General features: G+C 36.5%; 4 protein-coding genes across 16 annotated transcripts; all 4 read right to left on the bottom strand.

The window, feature by feature from the left end:
• Positions 1 to 39: 39 nt before the first annotated feature.
• RIN1 (P-loop containing nucleoside triphosphate hydrolases superfamily protein) lies at positions 40 to 4,108 on the bottom strand. Its single transcript, XM_048086069.2, has 12 exons — positions 3,857 to 4,108; positions 3,419 to 3,607; positions 2,846 to 2,977; positions 2,602 to 2,751; positions 2,178 to 2,333; positions 1,440 to 1,574; positions 1,287 to 1,352; positions 1,068 to 1,174; positions 822 to 921; positions 639 to 730; positions 473 to 542; positions 40 to 385 (listed from the first exon to the last, which is right to left on the bottom strand). Exons 1-12 carry the CDS (start codon positions 3,935 to 3,937, stop codon positions 296 to 298), a joined length of 1,368 nt encoding a protein of 455 aa, XP_047942026.1. The 5' UTR covers positions 3,938 to 4,108; the 3' UTR covers positions 40 to 295.
• Positions 4,109 to 4,837: 729 nt separating this feature from the next.
• LOC125188950 (uncharacterized) lies at positions 4,838 to 7,868 on the bottom strand. Of its 2 annotated transcripts, none has more exons than XM_048086070.2 (8): positions 7,652 to 7,864; positions 6,828 to 7,331; positions 6,524 to 6,686; positions 6,145 to 6,433; positions 5,705 to 5,777; positions 5,534 to 5,624; positions 5,343 to 5,422; positions 4,838 to 5,219 (listed from the first exon to the last, which is right to left on the bottom strand). In XM_048086070.2, the coding sequence occupies exons 1-8, from the start codon at positions 7,688 to 7,690 to the stop codon at positions 5,091 to 5,093; spliced, it is 1,368 nt and encodes a 455-aa protein (XP_047942027.1). In that variant the 5' UTR covers positions 7,691 to 7,864; the 3' UTR covers positions 4,838 to 5,090. The 2 variants fall into 2 exon arrangements, 1 of the variants encoding a protein (XP_047942027.1); XR_016130854.1 differs by having other exon boundaries at positions 5,202 to 5,219; positions 5,505 to 5,624; positions 7,652 to 7,868.
• Positions 7,869 to 10,287: 2,419 nt separating this feature from the next.
• Positions 10,288 to 15,999, bottom strand: LOC125188948 (zinc finger (CCCH-type) family protein). The gene is made up of 14 exons (XM_048086068.2): positions 15,425 to 15,999; positions 15,130 to 15,222; positions 14,797 to 15,060; positions 14,594 to 14,666; positions 14,236 to 14,368; positions 14,004 to 14,157; positions 13,746 to 13,826; positions 13,421 to 13,543; positions 12,433 to 12,603; positions 12,141 to 12,275; positions 11,543 to 11,638; positions 11,089 to 11,409; positions 10,851 to 10,894; positions 10,288 to 10,759 (listed from the first exon to the last, which is right to left on the bottom strand). The coding sequence occupies exons 1-14, from the start codon at positions 15,917 to 15,919 to the stop codon at positions 10,510 to 10,512; spliced, it is 2,433 nt and encodes an 810-aa protein (XP_047942025.1). The 5' UTR covers positions 15,920 to 15,999; the 3' UTR covers positions 10,288 to 10,509.
• A 1,084-nt stretch (positions 16,000 to 17,083) lies between these two features.
• LOC125186648 (serine/threonine-protein kinase GRIK1-like) lies at positions 17,084 to 21,980 on the bottom strand. 12 transcript variants are annotated; one of them, XM_089059622.1, is made up of 13 exons: positions 21,654 to 21,980; positions 21,173 to 21,446; positions 20,682 to 20,927; positions 20,414 to 20,488; positions 20,283 to 20,327; positions 19,907 to 19,981; positions 19,422 to 19,509; positions 19,212 to 19,336; positions 18,199 to 18,294; positions 17,866 to 17,932; positions 17,669 to 17,784; positions 17,514 to 17,592; positions 17,084 to 17,421 (listed from the first exon to the last, which is right to left on the bottom strand). In XM_089059622.1, exons 2-13 carry the CDS (start codon positions 21,314 to 21,316, stop codon positions 17,234 to 17,236), a joined length of 1,344 nt encoding a protein of 447 aa, XP_088915748.1. In that variant the 5' UTR covers positions 21,317 to 21,446; positions 21,654 to 21,980; the 3' UTR covers positions 17,084 to 17,233. The 12 variants fall into 12 exon arrangements, with proteins under 12 accessions (XP_088915748.1, XP_088915749.1, XP_088915750.1 ...); XM_089059623.1 differs by having other exon boundaries at positions 21,746 to 21,980; XM_089059624.1 differs by having other exon boundaries at positions 21,197 to 21,446; positions 21,654 to 21,979.
• Between the last annotated feature and the right edge of the window lie 32 nt (positions 21,981 to 22,012).

Below are 22,012 nucleotides of genomic sequence, written 5' to 3'. Positions count from 1 at the left end.
CTTATATTTGAAAACTCATTTGTCACCTCAATCCACACATGAAAATTTCCATCGACATATAAAACAGAGGACCTCAAAAGGGGCACCAAATAATCGACAGACTATTGGAAAAACTAATCCGAATCCGAATGTATGCCAGCAATTTGAGTGAATTTCCTAGACAAGAATTCACATCTGAATCAATGCGGACAGAACAACAAAACCAGAAAGATTCAAGGTCCTGGTCTGCGAGACGGCATAGATATTAGACAAGACAAGGGGCAGCGGTGGAAACAATCTCGCTTCAGCAAGTTCCTCACGAGATGTATCGGTCCTGCTGCTCTTGAAGAAGCTTTGCAGAAGACTTGGCATCCAGGTAGAGAGAATTCACTTCTTCAAGATCCGCCTGCAACAACGTACAAGTCAACCAATTATTACTTCATAATCGTTGATACTAACATTTTCCGAAGTTGAGTTAAACGTGCAATCGTACCTTGCAAATAATATCACGCCCATTCATCTTAGCAACAATGCTGGAAGGAGATAGCAACTGGACGGCATGTCTGGCGACACATTTTTGAGCCAGCGTTAGATCTAATTAACGCTCGAATGCAGAGTAGTGGATAGCCATAAAAGATAATGAGAAAAGAAAAAAGAACCTCAATGATGATTGCTGTCCAATCTCTCCAAGATAAGCAAGGCTTTCCTCATCTATTTGGAGTTCCTCAACTTGTGCTCGGATAGCTAATATCTATATCACAGCATCAGCAACTTATAATAAAAGCACAATACAAGACATTGACCATTCAGCACCACCACAGAATAGTTGTTGTGAGATTAACCTGTATCATCTCGGCGGGGCCATAGGTTTCGGTTCTTATGATAGCCAACCGATCCAACAAGTCAACTGGTATACCATGAGGACTAGTCATGTCTGTTCCTCTGCAAAGCAATGTTATGATATTAGCTTTGATATACGGATTAGCTGTTGAGAAAGCATGAATTAAATCTACATTCTCAATATAATCCTTTAAAGTAAAATATGCTCTAAAGGATATTTACAAATATATATCACTTCATCTGCATACCTGACACTGCAAATTCCTCGATTTGTGGCAAAGATCACAATGGGAGATAGCGAACTTTCTAAAGCACGATTTAAATAAGAAAAGCACTCCATATCCAGCATATGAACCTGAGTTGTTTTTAAACAGTTAGTCAAAGGAGGAGGCATAGAGTCAAGGTAAAGAAATAAACTAGTAAATGATTTTAACAAAAAAAAAAACACATAAATGCAAGTTAAGGACCTCATCAATAAACAAGACACCAGGAACAAGCTCTGCAACACCTTCATCTATATACCGGTTGACAACCTGGAATTATGAACATAAATAAATAATCAGCTTCAAAACCCAGGGCCTAAGAAGCTACAAATACCATGTCATGGCTTTAAGACACACCTTGTTTATTTCTTGCCGCAGCTTGTCAGTGATTTCAGTTTTCCTAGGTTTCATCATCTGACCCATCAGAGACAATATATCTTGGCCTCCTTGGGGCCGTGCATTTGCAGCATCAAGATCGTGCAATGTAACATCCTTAAAGAACAGATGTAAACAAATTAATTTTTTATCACTTTACTAAACGAAAAACATAACTCAAATGTTCGTGATCAAATCACATAGAGCCTCAATGCATCATCATTCATCAAGCAAAACCAACTTGAGATATTCAAACATTTTCACTCTGAATCAGAGACTTCAGAGACTACTGCTAACATTAAAGATGAGATCGAAGCAAAAGTCTAGATATTAGAAAAGTTAAGTCTAGAAGCTCCATAATGCCAAGAACACAACAAGTACCTGCAGCATCAACCAATCTTTGTACTTTAAATGCCAATGGCCTATCACACAACCAGCACGCTTTCCAGAAGCATGATACTCTTAACGTGTACAAGACATGGTTTAACAAAACTTCCACTCAAGTTCGGGACGAGAAGATGATGAGATCAGCACAAGAACAACTTAACCAAGTTTTAGGTTGTGACTTCAACAGATAGCAGGACTGGGAAGTAAACAAACTTAGGCAAACGAATATGTGGAATGGTACTTCTAAATGTTACTTCTAATTTCCGTAGTAGTGCATCACTTTATCTAGTATATAATAGCTATAAAATAACTTTGCTCGGCAGTGTAACAAACCTGCACTATCTCCTTCTTTTTATGAACTTCTCCTTTAGGGAGTGGCACATATTCTTCTGCCTCGAGATCGAACTCAGTAGCAAAAGCATCACTCCTTCCAACCCTTTTAACAGCTCCACTATTTGCTTCAATGTATATCACATCACCAACAGCTACCTACAGTTAGAGACACGGATCTTGCAGCTGAATCAATTAACGCCATAGAGATATTCATTATAAATGAAAAGGATGTGTTACTGTCATAAATGGTTTATCGTTCATACAACATCCTTTAGAATCTTTATACTGCCTTAGCAGATTAGTGTAGATAGAAAAATACATTACTGAAATATAGCATCTCTAGGAACTAAACAGTATGTGAAACTGTCATGATTATTAAAAGAAAGCACAAGTGAGGATAGGTCTATCTGAGACTGAGACAAACCTTTTCCTTAATCAAGGCATCATATATTGTCGGATCCAACTTCAATTGTTTGGTTCCTTTTACAGTCTTCAATCCAATTATAACATGGCTGATACTTTTACCATAACCACCAGTCACACTTTCAGTTTCTTCTGGAGATAGTTCGGTAACCTGCAATATATAAAAGTTAGATATCGAAAAAAGTAAAAGTTGCAAAATAGCAGCGACTTCTTTCAACATTCTTTTCTCATAACATGAGACTTGCCTCTCCTTCGTAAACTTCCTTGTTTTCTTTAATGCGGAGACCAATAGCCCGCCGAAAGTTTTCCATTAGAACCTCTGTCTTCTTTACTTCTGATGAATATACCTCTGATCCAACCATCGGGCAAAATGGAACCTGCATTTCAGAAGACGAGTAATATGCCATACATCAACACCAGAGACAGAGACAGTTAGATGCTAGTATTTACAATGCATGGCACACTGACACTAGATTTGTAGAACATGCCAAATAAAAGACAAGGAAACAAGTAAAACATAAGTTCAGTACGCATAAACAACCCTGATTGGCATATAATCTTTGAAACAGTATGTTGTTCTCTTCGAACAGAAAATTTTTCATGTCTCGATACAATGCATGTATAAAGGGCAGAGAGGGAACTAAAGTCGAGGAAAGTATTTGGAAAGACAAGTGTGAGCACAGTATCAGGCCACATAGATAGAGAATTTCCTTTTGCTTATGAAGCACTAGTTTGAGAATTTCAGATTTCAAAGTGTAGAGCAAGTTCGATGTATATAAGATTAAAGGAATACAGGAGAGAGGAGCAGTTATACAGACCTTGCTACCAAGTTCTTGGGAAATTCCAAGAGCAAGCGCAGTCTTTCCAGTGCCAGGAGGACCAGCTAGTAAGAGAGCACGGCCAGCCATCTTCTTCTGTCGAATCATATCAACCACAAGGCCACCAGCTTCCCTTGCGGAATCCTGACCCACAAACCCAGCAGCCAAAGGCAATGCTTTTCCATCGGGCTGCCAACATATATTAACAATAAAATCAGTTAATGAAAACAAGAGTGAACCAGATAAACCAAAACGTGACTATGCAAAGAAACCAAAATATCTACTCTCTCCCCACAAATTAAATGGTGTAAAGCTAATACAGGAGGAACAAACCCTAGAGCTTATAAACCCCCGAAACCGTAAAAGGCTGAAACTTGTAAATTTGTGTAAACATAATAGTATTGACAATGGAAAGAAGAGCCAGTTGAAAAGAATAACCTGGAGGCCAAGGCCTTTAATGTGAGTGTGAGTTGCGATTCTCTGTTTCTTTGTGGTTGATTGCACTTGTTCTATCTTCATTCCTTATTTCCTTCTCCTTCCTTGCTTTACGAGCTGAGCTCCCTTGCTCTCCCTCACACACTAAATTCTGTTTTCCTGCTAATTTCACAAAAGCTTCTGCCGCTGTAGTAGACGCAGGGAGGGAGGCGGAGTTGGGTGAGTAATTTTTGTTTATTTCAAAATCACACTCAAAAAAGGTTCAGAGAAAATCAAAGTGTTCTACTTGCTGTTGGGCTGTTCCCGGGCCCGAGGCCCATGTCATATAAATGCCGATCACATTATCCCATCTGATTTCACCGGGGAGTAACTTTTAATTCTGTGTATTAAAATTATTAAATATAATTATATCAATACAATATGTAAATTTAAATATTAACACAAAGACATAAATTTATCAACACAAGAAGATTGATAAATTTATGTTTTGTGTTGATATTTTTAACATATAAAATTGATAGTACTATTAGTTATTACTACTAGTTATTAGTTATTACGGTAACTGAGTTAGTATTTGATCATTCACCTTACTCCTATTGTCCATACACACCTTACACCTATTGTCCATATCTGTCTCGCAAGGCATTTCCATTTTTTTTGTTAATTTTATTAGTTGAATGAATAGAAATAATAATGTTACATTTAAATATGTTCTTGGGACATCTCCAAAATAAATGAATCGTTTTATAGGGGACCAGTATGTCACGCATCGCTCGAATTGCAAAATTAAATTCACGGATGGATATGCAATTTCCTCCTGCTAAGTTTCGAATTGCGACGATAATTTGGGTTTTAATCATTTTTTGTACTATTTCCCAATTTTTATAAGCTAATGAGATAACAAGAATTCATCAACAATTCTAGGCAGTATTTATCTCGAGCATGGGGTTTTCAATTCTCCTAACATATTGTATGAGTTCCAAATTCAAACAACACGCATTTGATCGTTCCATATATATATCTTCCAAACTGTCTCCACTGCCCATTTGAGTGTTGGAGTGGTATCCTAATTTGAACAAAATAGATATACATTTTCATTTCCTCGCTAAAAGCTTTTTTTCATGGCCTAATTCCTAGCATGAGACAGACCAATTGGTATCATACTGTAAGAAACTTCCATTTTCGGCTGCAACTGTTGACACTCATTCCCCGACACGAGGCCTAGAAATGAGGCGGTCTAGAATGTGGTAGCCCAACGTCGCTCTCTCCATCTGATGATCTCTACAATAACAGAAGCTCCACTCATTGCCACGCCAAATCCAGCAAATGTGGATAGAAGGATCGATACAACAGGTTGCACATGAATCTACACTCATATAACATTGCATATCTCAGGTCGCAAGAAATCAAGAGATATAGCCTAAAACCTGTTAAAGATTGGTTCAAGCCATAGAATGCAAAATCTGCATTACGAAAATGAATTTCTTACCACGTTGTAGAATATATGGGCAAAGAGGACAACAAGAATGAACTGGCATGATGCATATGCCCACACAAATCTTCTCTTCACTGCAAGATATTAAAGAATGCTTAGCTCTTTCTGGCTGAGATTTGATAATTAGCTTTTACTAATTAGCAGCACCAGCATTACTCTCTTTTTGGACTGAGAATTAGAAATACCCATAGCTGAAGATGTCATGGATGAGAGGAGGCCAAGCACACAAGAAACTGGAAGTGATATAGCAATTGCACTGGACTTCAAGTTCTTAACCTGCATCATAAACAAATTCGGTTAATAGTGAGCTATATGCTGTGCTTGGTCTCCAGAAAATAAATTCCACGCGACCTTACCAGTAGCTGCTCAAGAAAACAGAAGTAGGCTAGCATACCAACAATGACAAGAATAGGCAATTCCTGCCAAATTCTGCATTGAAGAAACAAAACAGACACGGTTACACTCGCTTACAAAAGATAACATATTAGGTGTTCGTTGCTTATACAAGGCAGTGCGCCAAACAAAAGGTGTGTGATATGCAGACTGCAGTATCTCAGATGCAGGAAAGGAAGGGAAAATGGTCAAATCAAATTTCTCATAGTTTTCAATGCTCTTTATATGTCTATTTCCCAGCCAAACTCTATACATTTTGAATATCAGCCATAGTTTCATTTGATAGTTTCATGCAGTAGGAAGTTAAGCAGAAACGGCATAATATGGGGTACAATGTACTCATTCGATTATTTTGAGATTAAATGACATAACTTTAGCCTCAGATATACAGTTAGCCACTTGCCTGTGTCCATTGAACTCTGTTTCTCTGAAATCCGTGGCCCCAGTTACAGAGCTTTGGACGCGTAGAAGTGTGACTGGTAGATTAAGAACTTCTTGCTTGCAGACTTCACATGTCTTGTTACCTTTGATGGCAAACCATTTAACTGCGCATTCTCGATGAGCCAATGAAAGTTCGCCTTTGCAGCTACACTCCAGCTTAAAAGTCTCTCCATCTTCACATAGCTCAACAAAGCAAATTCGACACACAGCTTCCTCTTCTGGTATGTCTTCTCCACCAGCTTCGTTATTCTCTGAGAATAGCCGTAACTTCATATGCATACACACGCCACAAATGATGTACAAATAGATGCAGCATCTGAATTAGAATATTTTATGATTACCATCATTTTTTCCTGTTGAAGCCACAGACACCTCAGACTCCGCATCCTTCACTTTAGGTGTTGAGGGAATCACACGAAAGAAAGAGTTCAGTTTCGGAATCCCATTTTCCTTGTTAATGACCGGAAGAGAATGCGAACGAGACATGTGTCCAACTTCTTTAATCTACAAAACAAGACAACCAACATAAATATGTTAGGTACACTCACCAATCTCAAGCAGCCAACAAGTCCATACCATTACCAGATAAGTAGGCCACAAAGCAGAGTTTTATTAAAACTACTGGAAGAAATCTTAAGAGGTTACCTCAACTGTGAGATGACTGTTAACACTTCCTCCATGAATACTCTCCAAATTTTGATTTGGGACCTCAGGTACAGGCATGGATGATGCCCTTTTAATCCTTGGTGTGAAAATCTTGGTAAGCGACCATGAACGCGAAATGGATAGCTTATCTTGTGTAGCAACAGTGGAGGAACTCGAATCAACATTGACAGCCTTGTCCACATCCGAATTCGAACCCCGGTGTTTGAAGCCCAACTTTGGCATAAAACTCATGATAGAGGGTTTCCCTCTGGCTGAGGGGGGTTCAGAAGATTCATTTGGTAATGAATCATTAAAATCAGGCGTTAAAAGGAAGTTCACTCTCTTGGGAGTCGGAATTGGAGTCGGAGGCATGTTTATTTGCACGACTTCTGGAGGAGACTCGTCGGCTGCTCTGGTAGGTATCTCCAGGAAAAGATTTGGTTTCCTCCATTGCGTGCCCTTGCCCTGCGATGTTTCTTCCATCATTTCTGAAGGCTTTTCCATCTGAGAATAAAGCTTGAATTAGTATAAATGCTAAAAGCAACAAGTAGCTTCGTAAAGTGAATAATGAAGTTTAAAGAAAGCATGAAAAAAGGAGAGAGGTCATTTTATCAGGAATTATTGCAGTGTAATTGTTCAGCTAATGGATAGAAGTTGAAGAAACTAAATAGACGCTAAAATGGAAATATAAACGGCAGAAGGAATTGGGAATATGTGCTGCACTGCACGCATATATAAATACAAATAGTGATTGAGAATCAATGAGCCAATGCAGAAATTGAAGATTTGTGGCGAGGAGAAGAAGATTTAGAAGTAGAATTTACCTGAGTGGCGATCGGAAGTGGTTGAGCGCTGCTCATCATCTCGGTATGCGATAAACGAAATTGGAGAAATGAATCGGAGGTTTTATGAGGGGCAGGAGATGGAGAGGTGGTTAGAGGAGAGAGAAAGACATGAATTGTGGATATAAATGGAAGAAGGTAGGTGTTGGGACGATGCTACTGTATTTACTACACACGACTGCACAACAAGAGACCTGCTGCTGCTTACACTGCGTTCGCCACTTTTTTTATTCAAATTCATGTATCGTTTTCCAATGGATACATTAGTATTCAAAGGTATCTCGCTTTAATCATAAAAAAAAATTAATAAATAAATATATCAGCATTCATTTTTATATCTTCCACTAAAATAATCTTCTGACATTAATGTAAAATTAATATAAAAAAATATTATATTCGTCCATCAAATTTTGTCCGATTTTAAGAAAATTAAATGCTAGATGAAAAAGATTAGTGAAGATGAATCATAATTTTATAATGCAATGTGAATGAAATAAAGTTAGTGAAATGTGAGATCTATTAACAAAAATAGTATAAAACTAAATGAGACATTTATTTATTAATGAGGAAAATGACAAAAAGACTATAATTGATGGACATTGAGTAATTAATTTATTATTCTCCGTTCTATAGTAGTGAAGATATTTCTTTTTGACATGGAGATTATGAAAACATGTGTAATGTAAAATAATAAAAAAGATAGTACTAATAAAGTAGAAGAAAGGAAAAGATATATTAAAGTAAGAGAAAATGAAAAGTAATAGTGAAATAATGTGTTAGTATTTTTTACTAAAAAATGAAATGACTACACGGAACGTACAAAATGGGAAAATGACTCTACTATGGAATGGAGGGAGTAGTAAAAAATGAGAGTTATCTCATTAAAAAGAAAAACTTACTATAAGTAGATAAAAACTCATTTCGGTGGACGACCCAAAATTAAAAAAACATGATTATTTTTTGTGGATGCAATGTTTTATTGTTTTTTTATTTCACATTTGTAAAAATTAGTTAAATTTTGTTTTTATCATATATCAAGAATTTCATACACCAAATTAAAATATAATGAACGTGATGAATGGGATTAAAAATAGCCCATTGAACTCATCCGCACTATTGCACTTCACTCTATTTAGTGCTTTTGTATTGTCCACGTGGCTCTATTTTTGTGGATGTGTCTATTTTATATTTTACCCCACTAATTAGGAGTACTACTATAAAACAAGTCTTTAGAAGGTCAAATTAAGTATGCGACTACATTGACTGTAATCTTCTTCCTTCTATGAGAATTACAAGCCTTTGGGATATATAAACAATTGTTTTGGTTTGAGTGAGTGGCACTGTACCTCATATTAATGTTAAACTTCAGTTTTGACTTTTTAACGTTGATGACTTGATTCAAACACAGTAAGAAACTCATTACATATGTTGCAGATGTAACTCCACTCCACGTGTCAGATAATCCTACCTACTACAGTAGGGTTTGTTTAAATTATGATATAATCTAATTTGAATAACTCACTTACATGCATGCACGCTTACTAATTGCACGTGACAAATTAAATCAAGATTAACGCATATGAACAAAATACATAGTTTTAACATGATTTGTGGCTCATATTATTTAAGCCACCATAAAGATAAAGTACAAATTTGAAAATTAAAATTTTGATTTGACCGGCCACTCATCGTAAAAAGTTATCAATCACACAATGATGCATCTCCTAAAAGAGAAAAAATGAGATGGGGAAGAACAATTGGTGGGCAATATAAAGTATAAACAATAAAATAGATAAACTTGGCTAATAGTCGAAAGATTGGTGGATTCAATATCACGTTGATTGATTAGGTTTACAAATAATATTATACTATCATATTTTACGTAGATAAGATAAATCTAACATTTTGATAGACATAACCAATGATTCGGTGTAAAATAAATTAATTGATGAGAAGTTGGGACCAATATTTGATTTGATAGTGAATGATGATTTAATAATATATGGACTTTTCTGATGGAATGTTGCACCAATAATAAAGGTGGTTGGTAGTTACTATTAGCAAAAACACATGGCTCCAACACCGCAGACTATATATATAAAAGTATTGATGAAGAAGTACTCTTTTCAACCTCAGCTTTTGCTTTTCTTCATAACACAAAGTCGAACACTAATTATTTTCTAATAAAAGCAAAAAACATGTCGTATCACCCCAATTTAAATGATAACTAGACCGAACAACCATTTCTAGGTTATCTATCACATTTTATTTTCTTTATGGAAGAAAAGTCATTCCAGCTTAAATTTTTTGGAATAAACTACACCACACATCCGCACAGTGCCACCACCTCTTCATTAAGAAATTTAATTAATTAGATTTCATTTAAATCTTCTAATCAAATGGTCTTAAAGAGAAAATTTTGAGCTGGATGAAAGTAATCATACAGGTATTATTGACCAGAAATAATAATAACAATAAACAACAATTACGTGACAAAATCAATAGACAAGACATAGTGGCAAAAGCATATTAGTCCATAAAAAGGCGTTTCTAACTCATCCATTCATAACAAAGCAGATCATAAAGATTGGACAATCTGCTTTATAAATAACTACACATTTATACCATAATGTTTCAATTTATTTATCTTGTAAAATTAAATTGTGGAGCAATAATTTATGATCAAACTGTAAGTTTTGTAACAAATTCTCAAAAAGTCTCAGCTGCTATAGTTAGTAAATGAAAATAAAATGTTAATAACTCAACTGAAAAACAAGCAAGATGTGAAACTATGGAATACCAAAAAAGTAGATGATTCATCAACTCATGTTTAAGCTTATTCACCTCTCAAGCAGCATCACCAGCTCGCAGTGGGGTGTATGAGGGAAAAGATCGACAGCCATCGCTTTCACGGGTTTGAATGGCTCAGACTCGGGCATAGATTTGGATCTGTGACGGGCTAGACCAGCAGCGCTCATATTTCTCCATCCCCGGTTGTTCTTATTATTTCCTTTCTCGGATTTATCGGGTGAAGGCGTGCAGAGCTCGATAGCATTTGCCACCAGACTATCAGGATTGCAGGAGATGTAGCTGAATAAAAGAGAATGGAGTCAAAATATATTGTGGGACACAATAGAGACCAACAATATTGATTGATGAAATAATAGATGGAGAAACTTACACGAGCCTCCTTAAACGCGACTGCGTCCTCAAAACTTTGATTACCTGCATTCACAGGAATAGTTGTCGAGAACATTAGATAGAGCTTTATAGCAAGAATGGAGTAACAAGGCATGCAACATTTCGTTATATGCTTGCAGAGGAATGGAAAGGTTCGTTCCTATGGATAGTCTAAAATTCAAAGATGGATACCATTTGCCTGAACTACATATGCATAAAAATGCTTGAAGATCACTTACAGTGGGATGAAGTCCGACACGTGGAGGATCCACTATAGCAACGACATTTTTAAATTGTCGCATTGGGTTGCTACTACTTTGTGAAGTGGAATCCTTCTCCAACTTAGCCTCATCTTTCGAACACCCACTCACAGCATGACCGTTCTCATGGTTAACAACAACAGAGCTATTTTCAGCTCCAACCACACCATCAACAGAGTTTATATTTTCTTCAGCGGAATTGGCTTCAGACTCATTATTTTCTGATGTGTCTCTGTTTTCGTCTTGCTTTTCAGGCAAAGATAGATACTCTTTCATCAACGACCCAATAACATCCTCAGCCTTGTCACAAATTAAGGAACATTAGAACAGAAGATTTGGCTATTATACACATTACTCAGTTAGTATAGACATAGTAGACATTGGCGAACCAGAAATGAAAAGGGAAGAAATAATTAGGGAAATAAGTCCCAACCTTTCCACAGACAAATCTGCAGTTTTTAATGCCATTGGCTTCCGCATTTCTTTCTGCATCTGAAACTGCAGAAGCATTCATTTCAATACCGACGACCTGTTAAAATTGGAATCCAAATCAATTGTCACATTGAATAACTAACAAAAGGATAGTGTACAAGACTACAAGGAATGATCTAATTTAATACTCCCTCCATTCCATAGTAATAGAGTCATTTTGCCATTTTGGTACGTTCCATAGTAATAGAGTCATTTCCCTTTTTAGTAAAAGTCAACACATTTTATCACACCTACTTTACCCTCTCTTACTTTTTTCTCTCTTCATCTCTCTACCTTTTTCATTTTCCACTTTATTCTCACTTTACTTAACTCACCTAACACAATTTTTCTTAATCTCCGTGCCGAAAAGAAACGCCTCCATTACTATAGAACGGAGGGAGTATTACCCAAACCCAATACAATTGCAGCACCATATGAATAAAGTGGAGTGCTTACCTTCGTTCCCAATTCAATGTTCTATTTTTTTTCTTTGCCAATATAACACCAATTAGAGGAATACATGCAATTAATAAATGTTCAAAATGGATTTTAAGCATTACCATGCCAACATGGTGAGCTAAAGTCAGACCAATAGTTCCAGTCCCGCAACAAACATCAAAGAGTAAAGTGTCAGGACCCAGGTCAGCCCAGTCCCCGGCAAGTGAATACAACCTCTCTGCTGCAAGGGTGTTAACCTGCAAAAAATTAGAAATGAATTAGCAAATGAGGTATAAGAGAAACTAGTCCTCTTCATTCTTTGCTTGATTTCTTCTTTAGGGAGAAGAAGCGCCAAACTTATAGGAAGTATGAAGAAAAGATGGCCTGATCATTAAAAAAATCAAGAAATTTTACCTGAAAGAAGGCAGACGGAGATATAGAGAACCGGAGATTGCTTATGTGATCATGAATTCTTGGTTCTACGACATCATCAGATATCTCCAGTCCACAATCACCCCCTCTATGAAGAAAAACGTACCGCAAAGGGGCATCGGATGGTGCAGCATTCGATATTCCTGTATGATCCTGCAAAAGATGTCAGACATGATTACGTGCAGAATTGACCCAAACAAGATGAATTTAGTATACAAACTGCAGTGCAGATAATGATATTTTTGGGAGGAAATCCCAGGCAACTAACAAAGAAGTATAATACTTATTAAGAGATTGAAAGAAAACACAAACAGGATCAAGCACTGCCCTGAGCTCCATATTATAGCTAATTAGCTATTTGACATTCCTAGTTCAAAATTACAACAGTGGCAACTGAGACAAGGATACGTAATGACTACCTTTCAATAATCTCAATATTTACGAAAGGAAATGCTAACTGAAAGCTTTTCAATAGATGTTCTCTTAGACTCGCAACAGTACAAAATTGTATTAGTATTTTCAAATTTCTCATAGCTGCTATAACTAGGTTGCATCATACTCCCTCCATTTTTTAAAAATAGCAACTCTTTCCATTTTAGTCCGTTCTTTAAAAATAGCAACTTTCAACTTTCTATTTTAGGAAATCTTTACACCCTATACATCAATTAATTTACCACTTATACCACTAATAAAGTGGGCCTCATAATCCACTAACATTAATTCCATTACTTTTTTCTCTCCCTCTCTCTTACTTTACCAAATTGTGCATTAAAACCCGTGCAGTTTCAAATGTTTCTATTTTTAAAAAACGGAGGGAGTATTTGTATTTTCTCCCTCCTACCTTATGGCAGAATATGCCATGGAAAACAAAAGAAAAATTATACTCCGTAGATGGCAACCTGAACTCAGTCAAACATATGATAAGATCATCATACACAAATCACAATATCAATTCGGGCTACTGGTTTACCTGAATTACTAGTGTTGTTAAAGGTAATGGAGGAGATTCTGCAGTAGATCCTGCAGAAAAAGTTTGTGCTAACCGATGAAGTTCCTCTTTTACCTGCCCTTCATCAGAACCCAGGGTGCACACCTGCATCACACAAGATATCGGGAAATACACTGAACTAGTCAATCAACCAATCAAGTCTCTTCATAATAAATTACCAAAACAGATTTCTTAGAAGGTTGTCTTCTTATACAGTCAATGAAGAATATGTACAACAATCAGTCACTCAGGCAGTAGGACGACAGTTAGATTTATGAAATTCGAAAGGCAACCACTAGGAACGAACCTGAACCATGAGCATGACCTCTGAAATACTAGCCTCGGAATTGTCAGCATCAATCTGGCCAGGTTTCCTACCCTCACGAACCTAGATATAAACATTGGCAATAAATAGTCACCTAAGGTACTCGTTTTCTAATTAGTAATGTTTGAATTAAAGGATGGCATTTTTTTTTGGGATCACGAGTTGAAGCAAATTCAGCAATTTTTAAGACAATTAACAACCTCACTTGACATTTACAGTAATTTTTGTATAAAAACAAACCGTAAGTTGACGCCAGAACCCGCTATTGTTCAATCTGTTCCATATGGGTAAGCACGACTGCTGCAGAAATTCTTGAAAGATAGCAGCATATTTACAAGCAATTCTAGAAACATTTGGGCAGTCAACGGGTTCCTCAACAGCTGTCACACCTTCCCTATATAAAATTTCCAAATAATTTTAAGTTGAGGGAACAAAATGTAGTAATTATGATAGCTCGCTAACAGGAGACTACCTGAAATTCCCAAGTAAAAAGCCCACTGTGTGCTTCCCTTGCAAAGAATTTCCAACAGAGAATTCACACTTGTTACGGTATCCATTAACAAGGGGTGATTCGATTATACCCTCTAATTTGCATGGAAGACCACCTGAATTACAGCAAAAATATTAGGTAAAGGATCCATCTGCACATAGTCTCTCTATCCTGCCTTAGGTCTACAGCAAGAGAGACTGATAAAGTTCAAATACAATGAAACATGGCATAACATTAATATCAATAATGTCCTCTCTGTCAGATTCTACCATGATGCTATTACACAATTATCAACACCATAATCTTTTATTAAACTTCTGAGACATGAATAGAACAGGACCTATTTCTCTAGCCTTCAGGATCCATTCTGGAAGTGAAATACCATTTGGACATGCCTTGCGTGCATTTCGAGTCTATTAACAATAAATACAATCCGAAACTCCTATTAGTGGGCTGCAGAAGGTTTAAAGTAATATTACTGAAAAGAGAAAACAAGTCTTCCATGTAACTCAAAACATATCGAGTGAGTATGATAATACTAACTAGTCTTTTGAGGATTTGTGCCAAAGAGTTTTTCTTGTGCTCGAGCTGATCAGAATAGGACATGTGAGCAAGAGGAGTCACAGCATCACGGGCACTTCTAGCCTTTGAGGCTGAATCGCTAGGAAGTACACTGTCATTCTCATCATCATTATCTGGAGATGGCTTTACAGGCAATGCAGCTTTATTGCTTTTCTCAAACGGTCTTTGAATGACATCCGAGACCTTTAATGTTCTATTATTTCCAACAGTTTGCCCATCCAGCTTCTGAAACACCAAGAACATGAGAAGCAAATTTCACACATTTATAACTTATGAAGGAATATTCGGATGTACCTCCACAGCAGTCTTAGATTGTTCTTCACTTTCGAAAGTAACAAAACCAACTATCATTCCTTTCTTTTTCTTTGCCGATTTGAACACGATGCCCTGTTACAACAATTTTATCAGATTCATGATATGCATCAAGCACTGCAAATGAACTCGTTGATTATAAACTAACAGAAGATGCATCTCTTGATTTTCAGTAGAGCAGTTGTAGATTTGCAGAACCATTACATAAATAACTTAAGCAATCATCATTTTTCAATTCAAGCAATTGCATCGAGATAATAATAGATAGCAACCTAACCTGGTCGTTCAGAAAAAGCCTAAAATTATCCGAACTCCACTTCATAGGCAAATTGACAATACATTTGGATAAACCAGAAGAAGACTCCTCCCCGTCCTCCTCCAACGCCTCCGTCATCATTATGCCGCCCGCCTCAGCAGCTTTATCCTGGTCATTAGTTTTGGCCATCTTTTTAGCCCGCTCCGAAGTGGGATCCCAAGTGTTGTCGGGGCGCGGCCGGAGCTCGTCCTCCCCGTGAGCGTAGCGGCAAGTCTCGCCGTGGCTGCACAATTCGCCAGACCTCCTGAAGTAGGAGCATAGGCTCGTCTTCCACAGCGGGTGCTTCGCCTTGTCGGCTGAGGGTTCCGGTTCGGGCTCAACCTCACGCTTGCGCTTCTCTGGAAGGTTAATTTCTTCGGCGGATGGAGGCGGAGGGCTCACCGACGGATTCGGCTGATCGGTGGAATCCTGGTGCTCCACTGAGGTTAGGGTTTCAGTTGGCGGGATTTCCGCCATTGGAGGGTTTTTGAGTTCGAGAGGGTTAACTGGTTGAGCGTTAAAACCTTTCAGTGAAGTCTGAAAGGGTTTGCTTTGTAGTCACAGTTTCAACATCAAATACAAAATCCCAGATTCACCCCTAAAATAATTTTGGACCGAACTATCCTTATATCGAGTGGGTTAAATTTAGGACTGACAACTTTCGACAAGACCCGATAATTCGATATGAATCCGCACGAAATTATTGGATAGGGGTCGAATCTTATTGGATCTGTGTCCTTATCGGCTTGACCTATTAAGAACCCGATAGTTTCGGGATGGGCTGGGTTCGGGTCGGATATAGGTAACCCATTAAGAAATAATATTATTATTTTTATTATTATTTAAAAAATATATATTCCTTTAATTTTTTAATTTCTTATAAATTAGGTTTAAATTGTATAAAATGAATTTTAATTGTGTAAATTAGGTTAAAAATTAATGTTTAATCGTGTAATATCAGGTTTTAATCATGTAATATCATGTTCGGGTCGTTATCGTGTCGTGTCAGCCCATATTATATCGTGTCGATAGCGGGTTCATGTCGAGTGCGGGTCGTGTTTGGATTTGAAGGTAGTAGGACGGGTTCGGGTTAGACCTTATTGGATTGGGTCGTTATATGAACGTATGGTGGTTAAATCAGGGGTAATAATGCAATATGAACGTATCACCAAATTATGACAATTTTTTACTGTTCACTCAATTTCAAAATTTATTAATTTACTTCTTTCATCATGTTGTAAATGATTGATTTCTTTTGAAAATAGAATTTAAAATAATATTTATTGAATTAAAATAAAATAAAAGAGATAAAACGAGAGTAAAGAAATAAATTAATCAACTGTTTGTGGGACGGATGGTGTACAAACTTTTAGATTTTGTGTAATTTTTTCAAATCCGCCCTTTTTCGATGAAATTTAGCAAATGGGACATGGCTCATGCACTATTATCATTCACACACTCTCATGCAACAAGCCACCGGAACATGCCCGCTCGTAATTCGACAATGTGTTCAAAGATGCCGGACGAGAGTTGCCGACTGGTCGACCACCACGGAAGAAAGAATCCCATTATTGCTAACAATTCAAGATAACATGGAGGAAGAAATATATAAATATTCTATCAGAAAAAAAAGGCGTCAAGTTTCTTTCACATCAAAGTACCAACCTTATATAAGTGTTTTTAACCGGTTTAACTCTTCAAATGCCTTTTTCAACTCATTTCTTGTACAAGCTGATTTTGGTTTTGTCCAGTAATCATATAACGGAAGAGAAATGCCACAGTGCCTAAATTCTACAATAAACAAGATCCAATCAGCACATCAGTTGAGTTGGTGTCCTCTCCTCTCTCCTCGGAGGCTGCCTCTGTTGCCTGCAGCCTACCGTACTTGCACCAGCACAAGTGGTAAGGCATTGGCCCATCATCTCTAACGACCCAAGGATGACAAGCAACAGCCTCCAGTGTTATCCTCTGCTTTGGATCTGCATATCAAAGTGATAAGTTGGAAAGAAGTGATGGAATTGATTATCCAAAAGTGTCCAAAAATATGAAAATGGAACCGAAGCTGACTAACCTTTGCAAAGAAGACCCTCGAGTAGGTCTCTCAATAGGGGATTCAGGTCATCAGGAAACAACAACGGGTTATTCACTATCTGAAAGAGGCAACATTGAAGTTAGAAAACAGATAGATTAGAGACATATCAATATTGAAGCAATAGACTCATGCACCTTGTCATAGGTGTCTTGGAGAGTCTCCCCTAGAAATGGGTAGTTCCCCATAATATAACAGTACAACGTAACTCCAACAGCCCAAGTGTCAGCAAGTTTTCCACTATAGGTTACACCTAATTTTACAAGAAAGGTAGATTGGTTACAATAAGATGGAAAAAACATCTGGTATCAAGATTGTTTTTAAAAAGACAGACCTAAGCAACACTCAGGCGCTGTAAATACAGGAGTTCCAGGAGAACGACGGAGCTCATCATTATCATCCTATGGAAAAAAATTACTTGTTTATTTCTATAGGTAATGATACCCCAAAAATTAGTGAGTACATACTAACATTAAATATTTAAGAAATTTTATTCAACAATTGTGATAATAATTAGTGTGTAAATGACTCAACATGTTCATACTTATATTCTTGCAAAAAATTAAAAATATGAAACATGCGAACTCATGGATCCAAGTGATGAAAATCATAGTACTTCGTATATAAATAATGAAACCAATGAGGATGGCTAGTAACATTCTCTTACCTCAACAACCTGGCTGACGCTGAAGTCACCAATCTTAACTGTGCCAAAACTAGTAATTAATAAATTATCAGGTTTAATGTCTCCATGCACTATGTTCTGTCAGATCAAACAGTAAAATAACATGTCAGTTAATTCTGGTAAACCACACATAAAAAAATAGAATAAATAAAAGCCTATAAAAACAATTTCTAAGTGCAGTTTTAAAGGCATAACACATCCTCATTTAATACAAGCTTTATACAAGGACATCATATATATTATATGTCTCATTTCACTTTTACTATTTCTGGAAAATAGACCCCACATTCCACTAATTTTTTCTGCCACTTTTATTTACAAAGTCAAACAATTTCTTAAAACCCGCACGATAAAAAATGGGACTTCTAATGGGAACTGATGAAGTAACAACATAGTTACCTTTTAAAGAAAAATGAAGAGTAACAACTAACCCAAGTGGGAAGAGTTGAGGGGGGAAGTCATAATGCACACATTATGAGAAGAGTTAATTGCATATAGAACTGAAGGCAAAGTACGCTAGCAATTTCTCAATTGATGTGGAGTACAAAGACTCAACTAATTTTTCAATTTTTGTTGTTTTATGCACAAGATCAAAATAAGTGAAACCTTCTTTGTATATAAGATCAATAGGAGTCTTAACAATTAACATCTTGCATGAGGTTGATGAATATCACCATGGCTTTAGACTAACGAAAAAGTTGATGCCTATGATAAATAGTAAAAACATTAAGAAGTTTCTTGTTTATATTGATCTCTTACTGTTTACATAATAATGTGAAAGACAGTAAGAGAGGTTAAATAAATTATATGAAAAAATCACATATTTTAGGAATCCCTGCTATATTATGATGCCAAATAACACAATATTTTACAACTCAAGATGCATAAACAGTGTCACGTAATATACTATAACAGTTGAGAAGTGGAAAATTAGAGGTTCAGAAGTGAATCCAATCAAATTATGAATATTGTAAGAAGTGGCATTAGTAACATACATGAGCATGAAGATACATCAATCCAGAAACTACGTCACGTAAATACTTCCGTGCAGTATCTTCCCCTAGAGCACATGAAGGACCAATATCCTCACAAATCCATTTTTCTTCTACATATTCAAGAACTGAAACAAATTGTTATGACGTCAAGTTATAGAAGTCAAGTTAGCAGGAGTAGAATAACAATAAAATAAAGTAATGGCAAAATACCCATATAGAAGTGATCTGTTATTGGGTCATCTATAACTTCCACCAGATTGACTATATTAGGATGACTCAACACTTTCATGATTAAGACCTGAAAACATGTGATTATAAGTATGAACAAACAACTAAAATGGAACAAGCCGATCATGGCAATAAATTAAAGGAATAGGATGATCAACTACATGTTCAAAATTATCTGCAACAATAAAGATAAAAATAAACAACCATTATTAAAGGAGAGTCAAATTAAATAAAGAGATGTGAATTGATTGAGTAAAAACATGGGCATCACATGTCATAATGAAAACATTATTTTGATGATTTAGCATTATGTAACTAGTTAATGGTCTCGTAAGCAAACACTATAGATGCAAATTTAAAGATTTTTTTTAACCGAAAGCGTGCAAAATATTCTATAATATAGGATTAGAAAAAAAGAAAACAGGAAAATCAACAAAATCTGGTGGCCACAATAAAGTATCAAATACCTCACGATAAACATCGGTCATGGCAGTCTCAGAAGGCGCAACTCGTAGCTTCAACAAATGAGATTTGTGAAAGGCCTGTTCACATGGATTGAGTATAGTCGGTAATGATGTGAATTAGTAGCAATTTCTTAAAATGATTTTTATTTTGCAAAATGGCATCAATAACGTCTGAAGCAACAAGTCTTGCTTTTGCTAGAATGGCTATGGGTTAAATACCTGCAACAAAACATCCAAAACTATAGTAATTCTGTAGGTAGAAGGTCAAATATTCCCCCAATAAAACCCAATAGCAGAGAACCATTTTAACAACCAAAGCTTCAAGGATTTAGTTGATACAAACATCTACAGGATTAAAAAACATGCCAGAAGATATTACCTTTATGGCATAATGTTTTCCATCAACACGGCTTCGATAGAGAACCTAAACATTCCCGAAGAGGTAAGATTACATGTTACATTTCCAAAAACCAAATACTTATTGGAAAATACCTAGAGCAAAATACATACCACTTTCCCATAGCTGCCAGAACCAATCTTATGTTCACGCACATATTCATTGATTGTCTTGTTCCCATCATCATCCTGGCATAATGATAGTCAATATCGTTTGGAACACTCTCCTTCTATTAAAGAAAGTATTGTTCACGAAGACTTGACTAGCATTACTTCATACAACACACATGACACACTATTTTTTCTTATCAAGTTTCTAAACTTTTACTCCGCTACAAATAAACCTTTTGCTTATGCAACATACATATTTTCTACAACTCACCTGGGAGCGTAGCAAAGTGTTGGTTTCCTTAACAAGAAACTCCCTGCAAACCAATCCATTTTCCAGCAGGGACATCAAGATCTCCTCAGAGCGCTTCCTTGGGCTCAGGAAATCATATTCATCAGTTTCCGTCATATCTCCATTATAGAAATCGTCATCCTCATCTTCTACATCATCATCATCCAACAAGGACTCCTGTGAAGTACCGTGGGGCTTCCCTCTACAGGGTCTCTCTGCCTTCTTTGGCTTCCTCGAAGAGAAACCAAAACACCCACAACAGTCCATTTGCAATAACAACAATCTAGCCCGAATTTAAATTTAACTGAAAACTAATAAACTCGATAGTCAAACCTGCAGAAATAGGGAAAGGGTATCAAAAATCAAAACTTGACATGTTGCTTGAGTGACCTCAGATTTAGAAATGAAACAGGAAAGCACTCTAATTCAAATTGTAGAATAATTTAAAATTGTAGAAGCTATGTGCCATTAACCTTTTGAACAGACATTTCAAAGACTTGCCTTTTCTTGTGTGTATATGAAATATTGAAGTGGGTATCGATGGGGCGATCAGCTATGCTATTCCAGAGGATGCCATTCAGAGAAATGAAAGAAACAGTTAATGGAGCCAATCCCATTGCAATTCAAAGCCAACATAGCAAAGTGTCCAGCTCAATTATTCTCATGAGTTACAAAACTAGAAAACTAGTGCAGGCTTAGCCCTCAATTTTTGCCTTGTTGTGCCAACGACACCTTGACCTTTATTCTCTTCAAAGAAAAATTAAACGCAAAACTTTAATTAAAAAAAGTAATAGTCGTACAACAAGAATAATCTAATTAAATTCAGGTCAAATTAAGGAAATGACAAAGGAGTTGTATCCAGATATCCACAAAACGACACCCACGCAAAAGTAAATAGCCTGAAATCCAATTATCATTGGAAATTAAACTCTCTTTTCAATTGCCGATTTGTACCTGTGTTGTATCCAACAAAAAGAAGCCCTAACCCAGAACAATCTAATTCTACCGAAAAATATGAAATTTCTTGTGTTCAATAAGGGGCTTACGAAAATGCAGATGTTAGCACAGTTTTGTGGTTATTTCACGATAAATTCAATTGGTACGAGGTCATAGGAGGGAGAGATATGTGTGGATAGAAAGTTTAGGATGAAAATTGTTACATCAAAAAATTTGAAAAAATAAAATAAAGTTTGGCATCTGATAATAAGAGAATGTTTAAATGCAAAGTTATGGTAGATTAGCGAGTGAGTGGGTTGGAAAATGATTAGTGGATTGTAAACAGCTTTAATGAAAATCAGTTTGATTTCCTTTTC

Source organism: Salvia hispanica, chromosome 5, assembly GCF_029641045.1.
Source record: "Salvia hispanica isolate PSC_SH4W2 chromosome 5, Shi_PSC_v1, whole genome shotgun sequence".
Classification (NCBI taxonomy): Eukaryota; Viridiplantae; Streptophyta; class Magnoliopsida; order Lamiales; family Lamiaceae; genus Salvia; species Salvia hispanica.
The sequence above is the reverse complement of the archived record's forward strand: the minus strand, read 5'-3'. Positions and strand labels throughout refer to the sequence as shown.

What these genes read in the sequence shown, in the direction of transcription:
- RIN1 (XM_048086069.2), bottom strand. Translation starts at nt 3,937, where the DNA reads ATGAAGATAGAACAAGTGCAATCAACCACAAAGAAACAGAGAATCGCA. An exon ending in AGGAAGTTTACGAAGGAGAG is followed by an intron (nt 2,752 to 2,845) that starts GCAAGTCTCATG and finishes TATATATTGCAG; the next exon opens with GTTACCGAACTATCTCCAGA. An exon ending in CGAGGAATTTGCAGTGTCAG is followed by an intron (nt 922 to 1,067) that starts GTATGCAGATGA and finishes ATTGCTTTGCAG; the next exon opens with AGGAACAGACATGACTAGTC.
- LOC125188950 (XM_048086070.2), bottom strand. Translation starts at nt 7,690, where the DNA reads ATGATGAGCAGCGCTCAACCACTTCCGATCGCCACTCAG. An exon ending in TTCAACAGGAAAAAATGATG is followed by an intron (nt 6,434 to 6,523) that starts GTAATCATAAAA and finishes GGCTATTCTCAG; the next exon opens with AGAATAACGAAGCTGGTGGA. An exon ending in CATGACATCTTCAGCTATGG is followed by an intron (nt 5,423 to 5,533) that starts GTATTTCTAATT and finishes AATATCTTGCAG; the next exon opens with TGAAGAGAAGATTTGTGTGG.
- LOC125188948 (XM_048086068.2), bottom strand. Translation starts at nt 15,919, where the DNA reads ATGGCGGAAATCCCGCCAACTGAAACCCTAACCTCAGTGGAGCACCAG. An exon ending in TTTTTACTTGGGAATTTCAG is followed by an intron (nt 14,158 to 14,235) that starts GTAGTCTCCTGT and finishes AATTTTATATAG; the next exon opens with GGAAGGTGTGACAGCTGTTG. An exon ending in GCAGATTTGTCTGTGGAAAG is followed by an intron (nt 11,410 to 11,542) that starts GTTGGGACTTAT and finishes ATTTGTGACAAG; the next exon opens with GCTGAGGATGTTATTGGGTC.
- LOC125186648 (XM_089059622.1), bottom strand. Translation starts at nt 21,316, where the DNA reads ATGGGATTGGCTCCATTAACTGTTTCTTTCATTTCTCTGAATGGCATC. An exon ending in TGATGTATCTTCATGCTCAT is followed by an intron (nt 18,295 to 19,211) that starts GTATGTTACTAA and finishes TTGATCTGACAG; the next exon opens with AACATAGTGCATGGAGACAT. An exon ending in GCGTCAGCCAGGTTGTTGAG is followed by an intron (nt 17,933 to 18,198) that starts GTAAGAGAATGT and finishes TTTTTTCCATAG; the next exon opens with GATGATAATGATGAGCTCCG.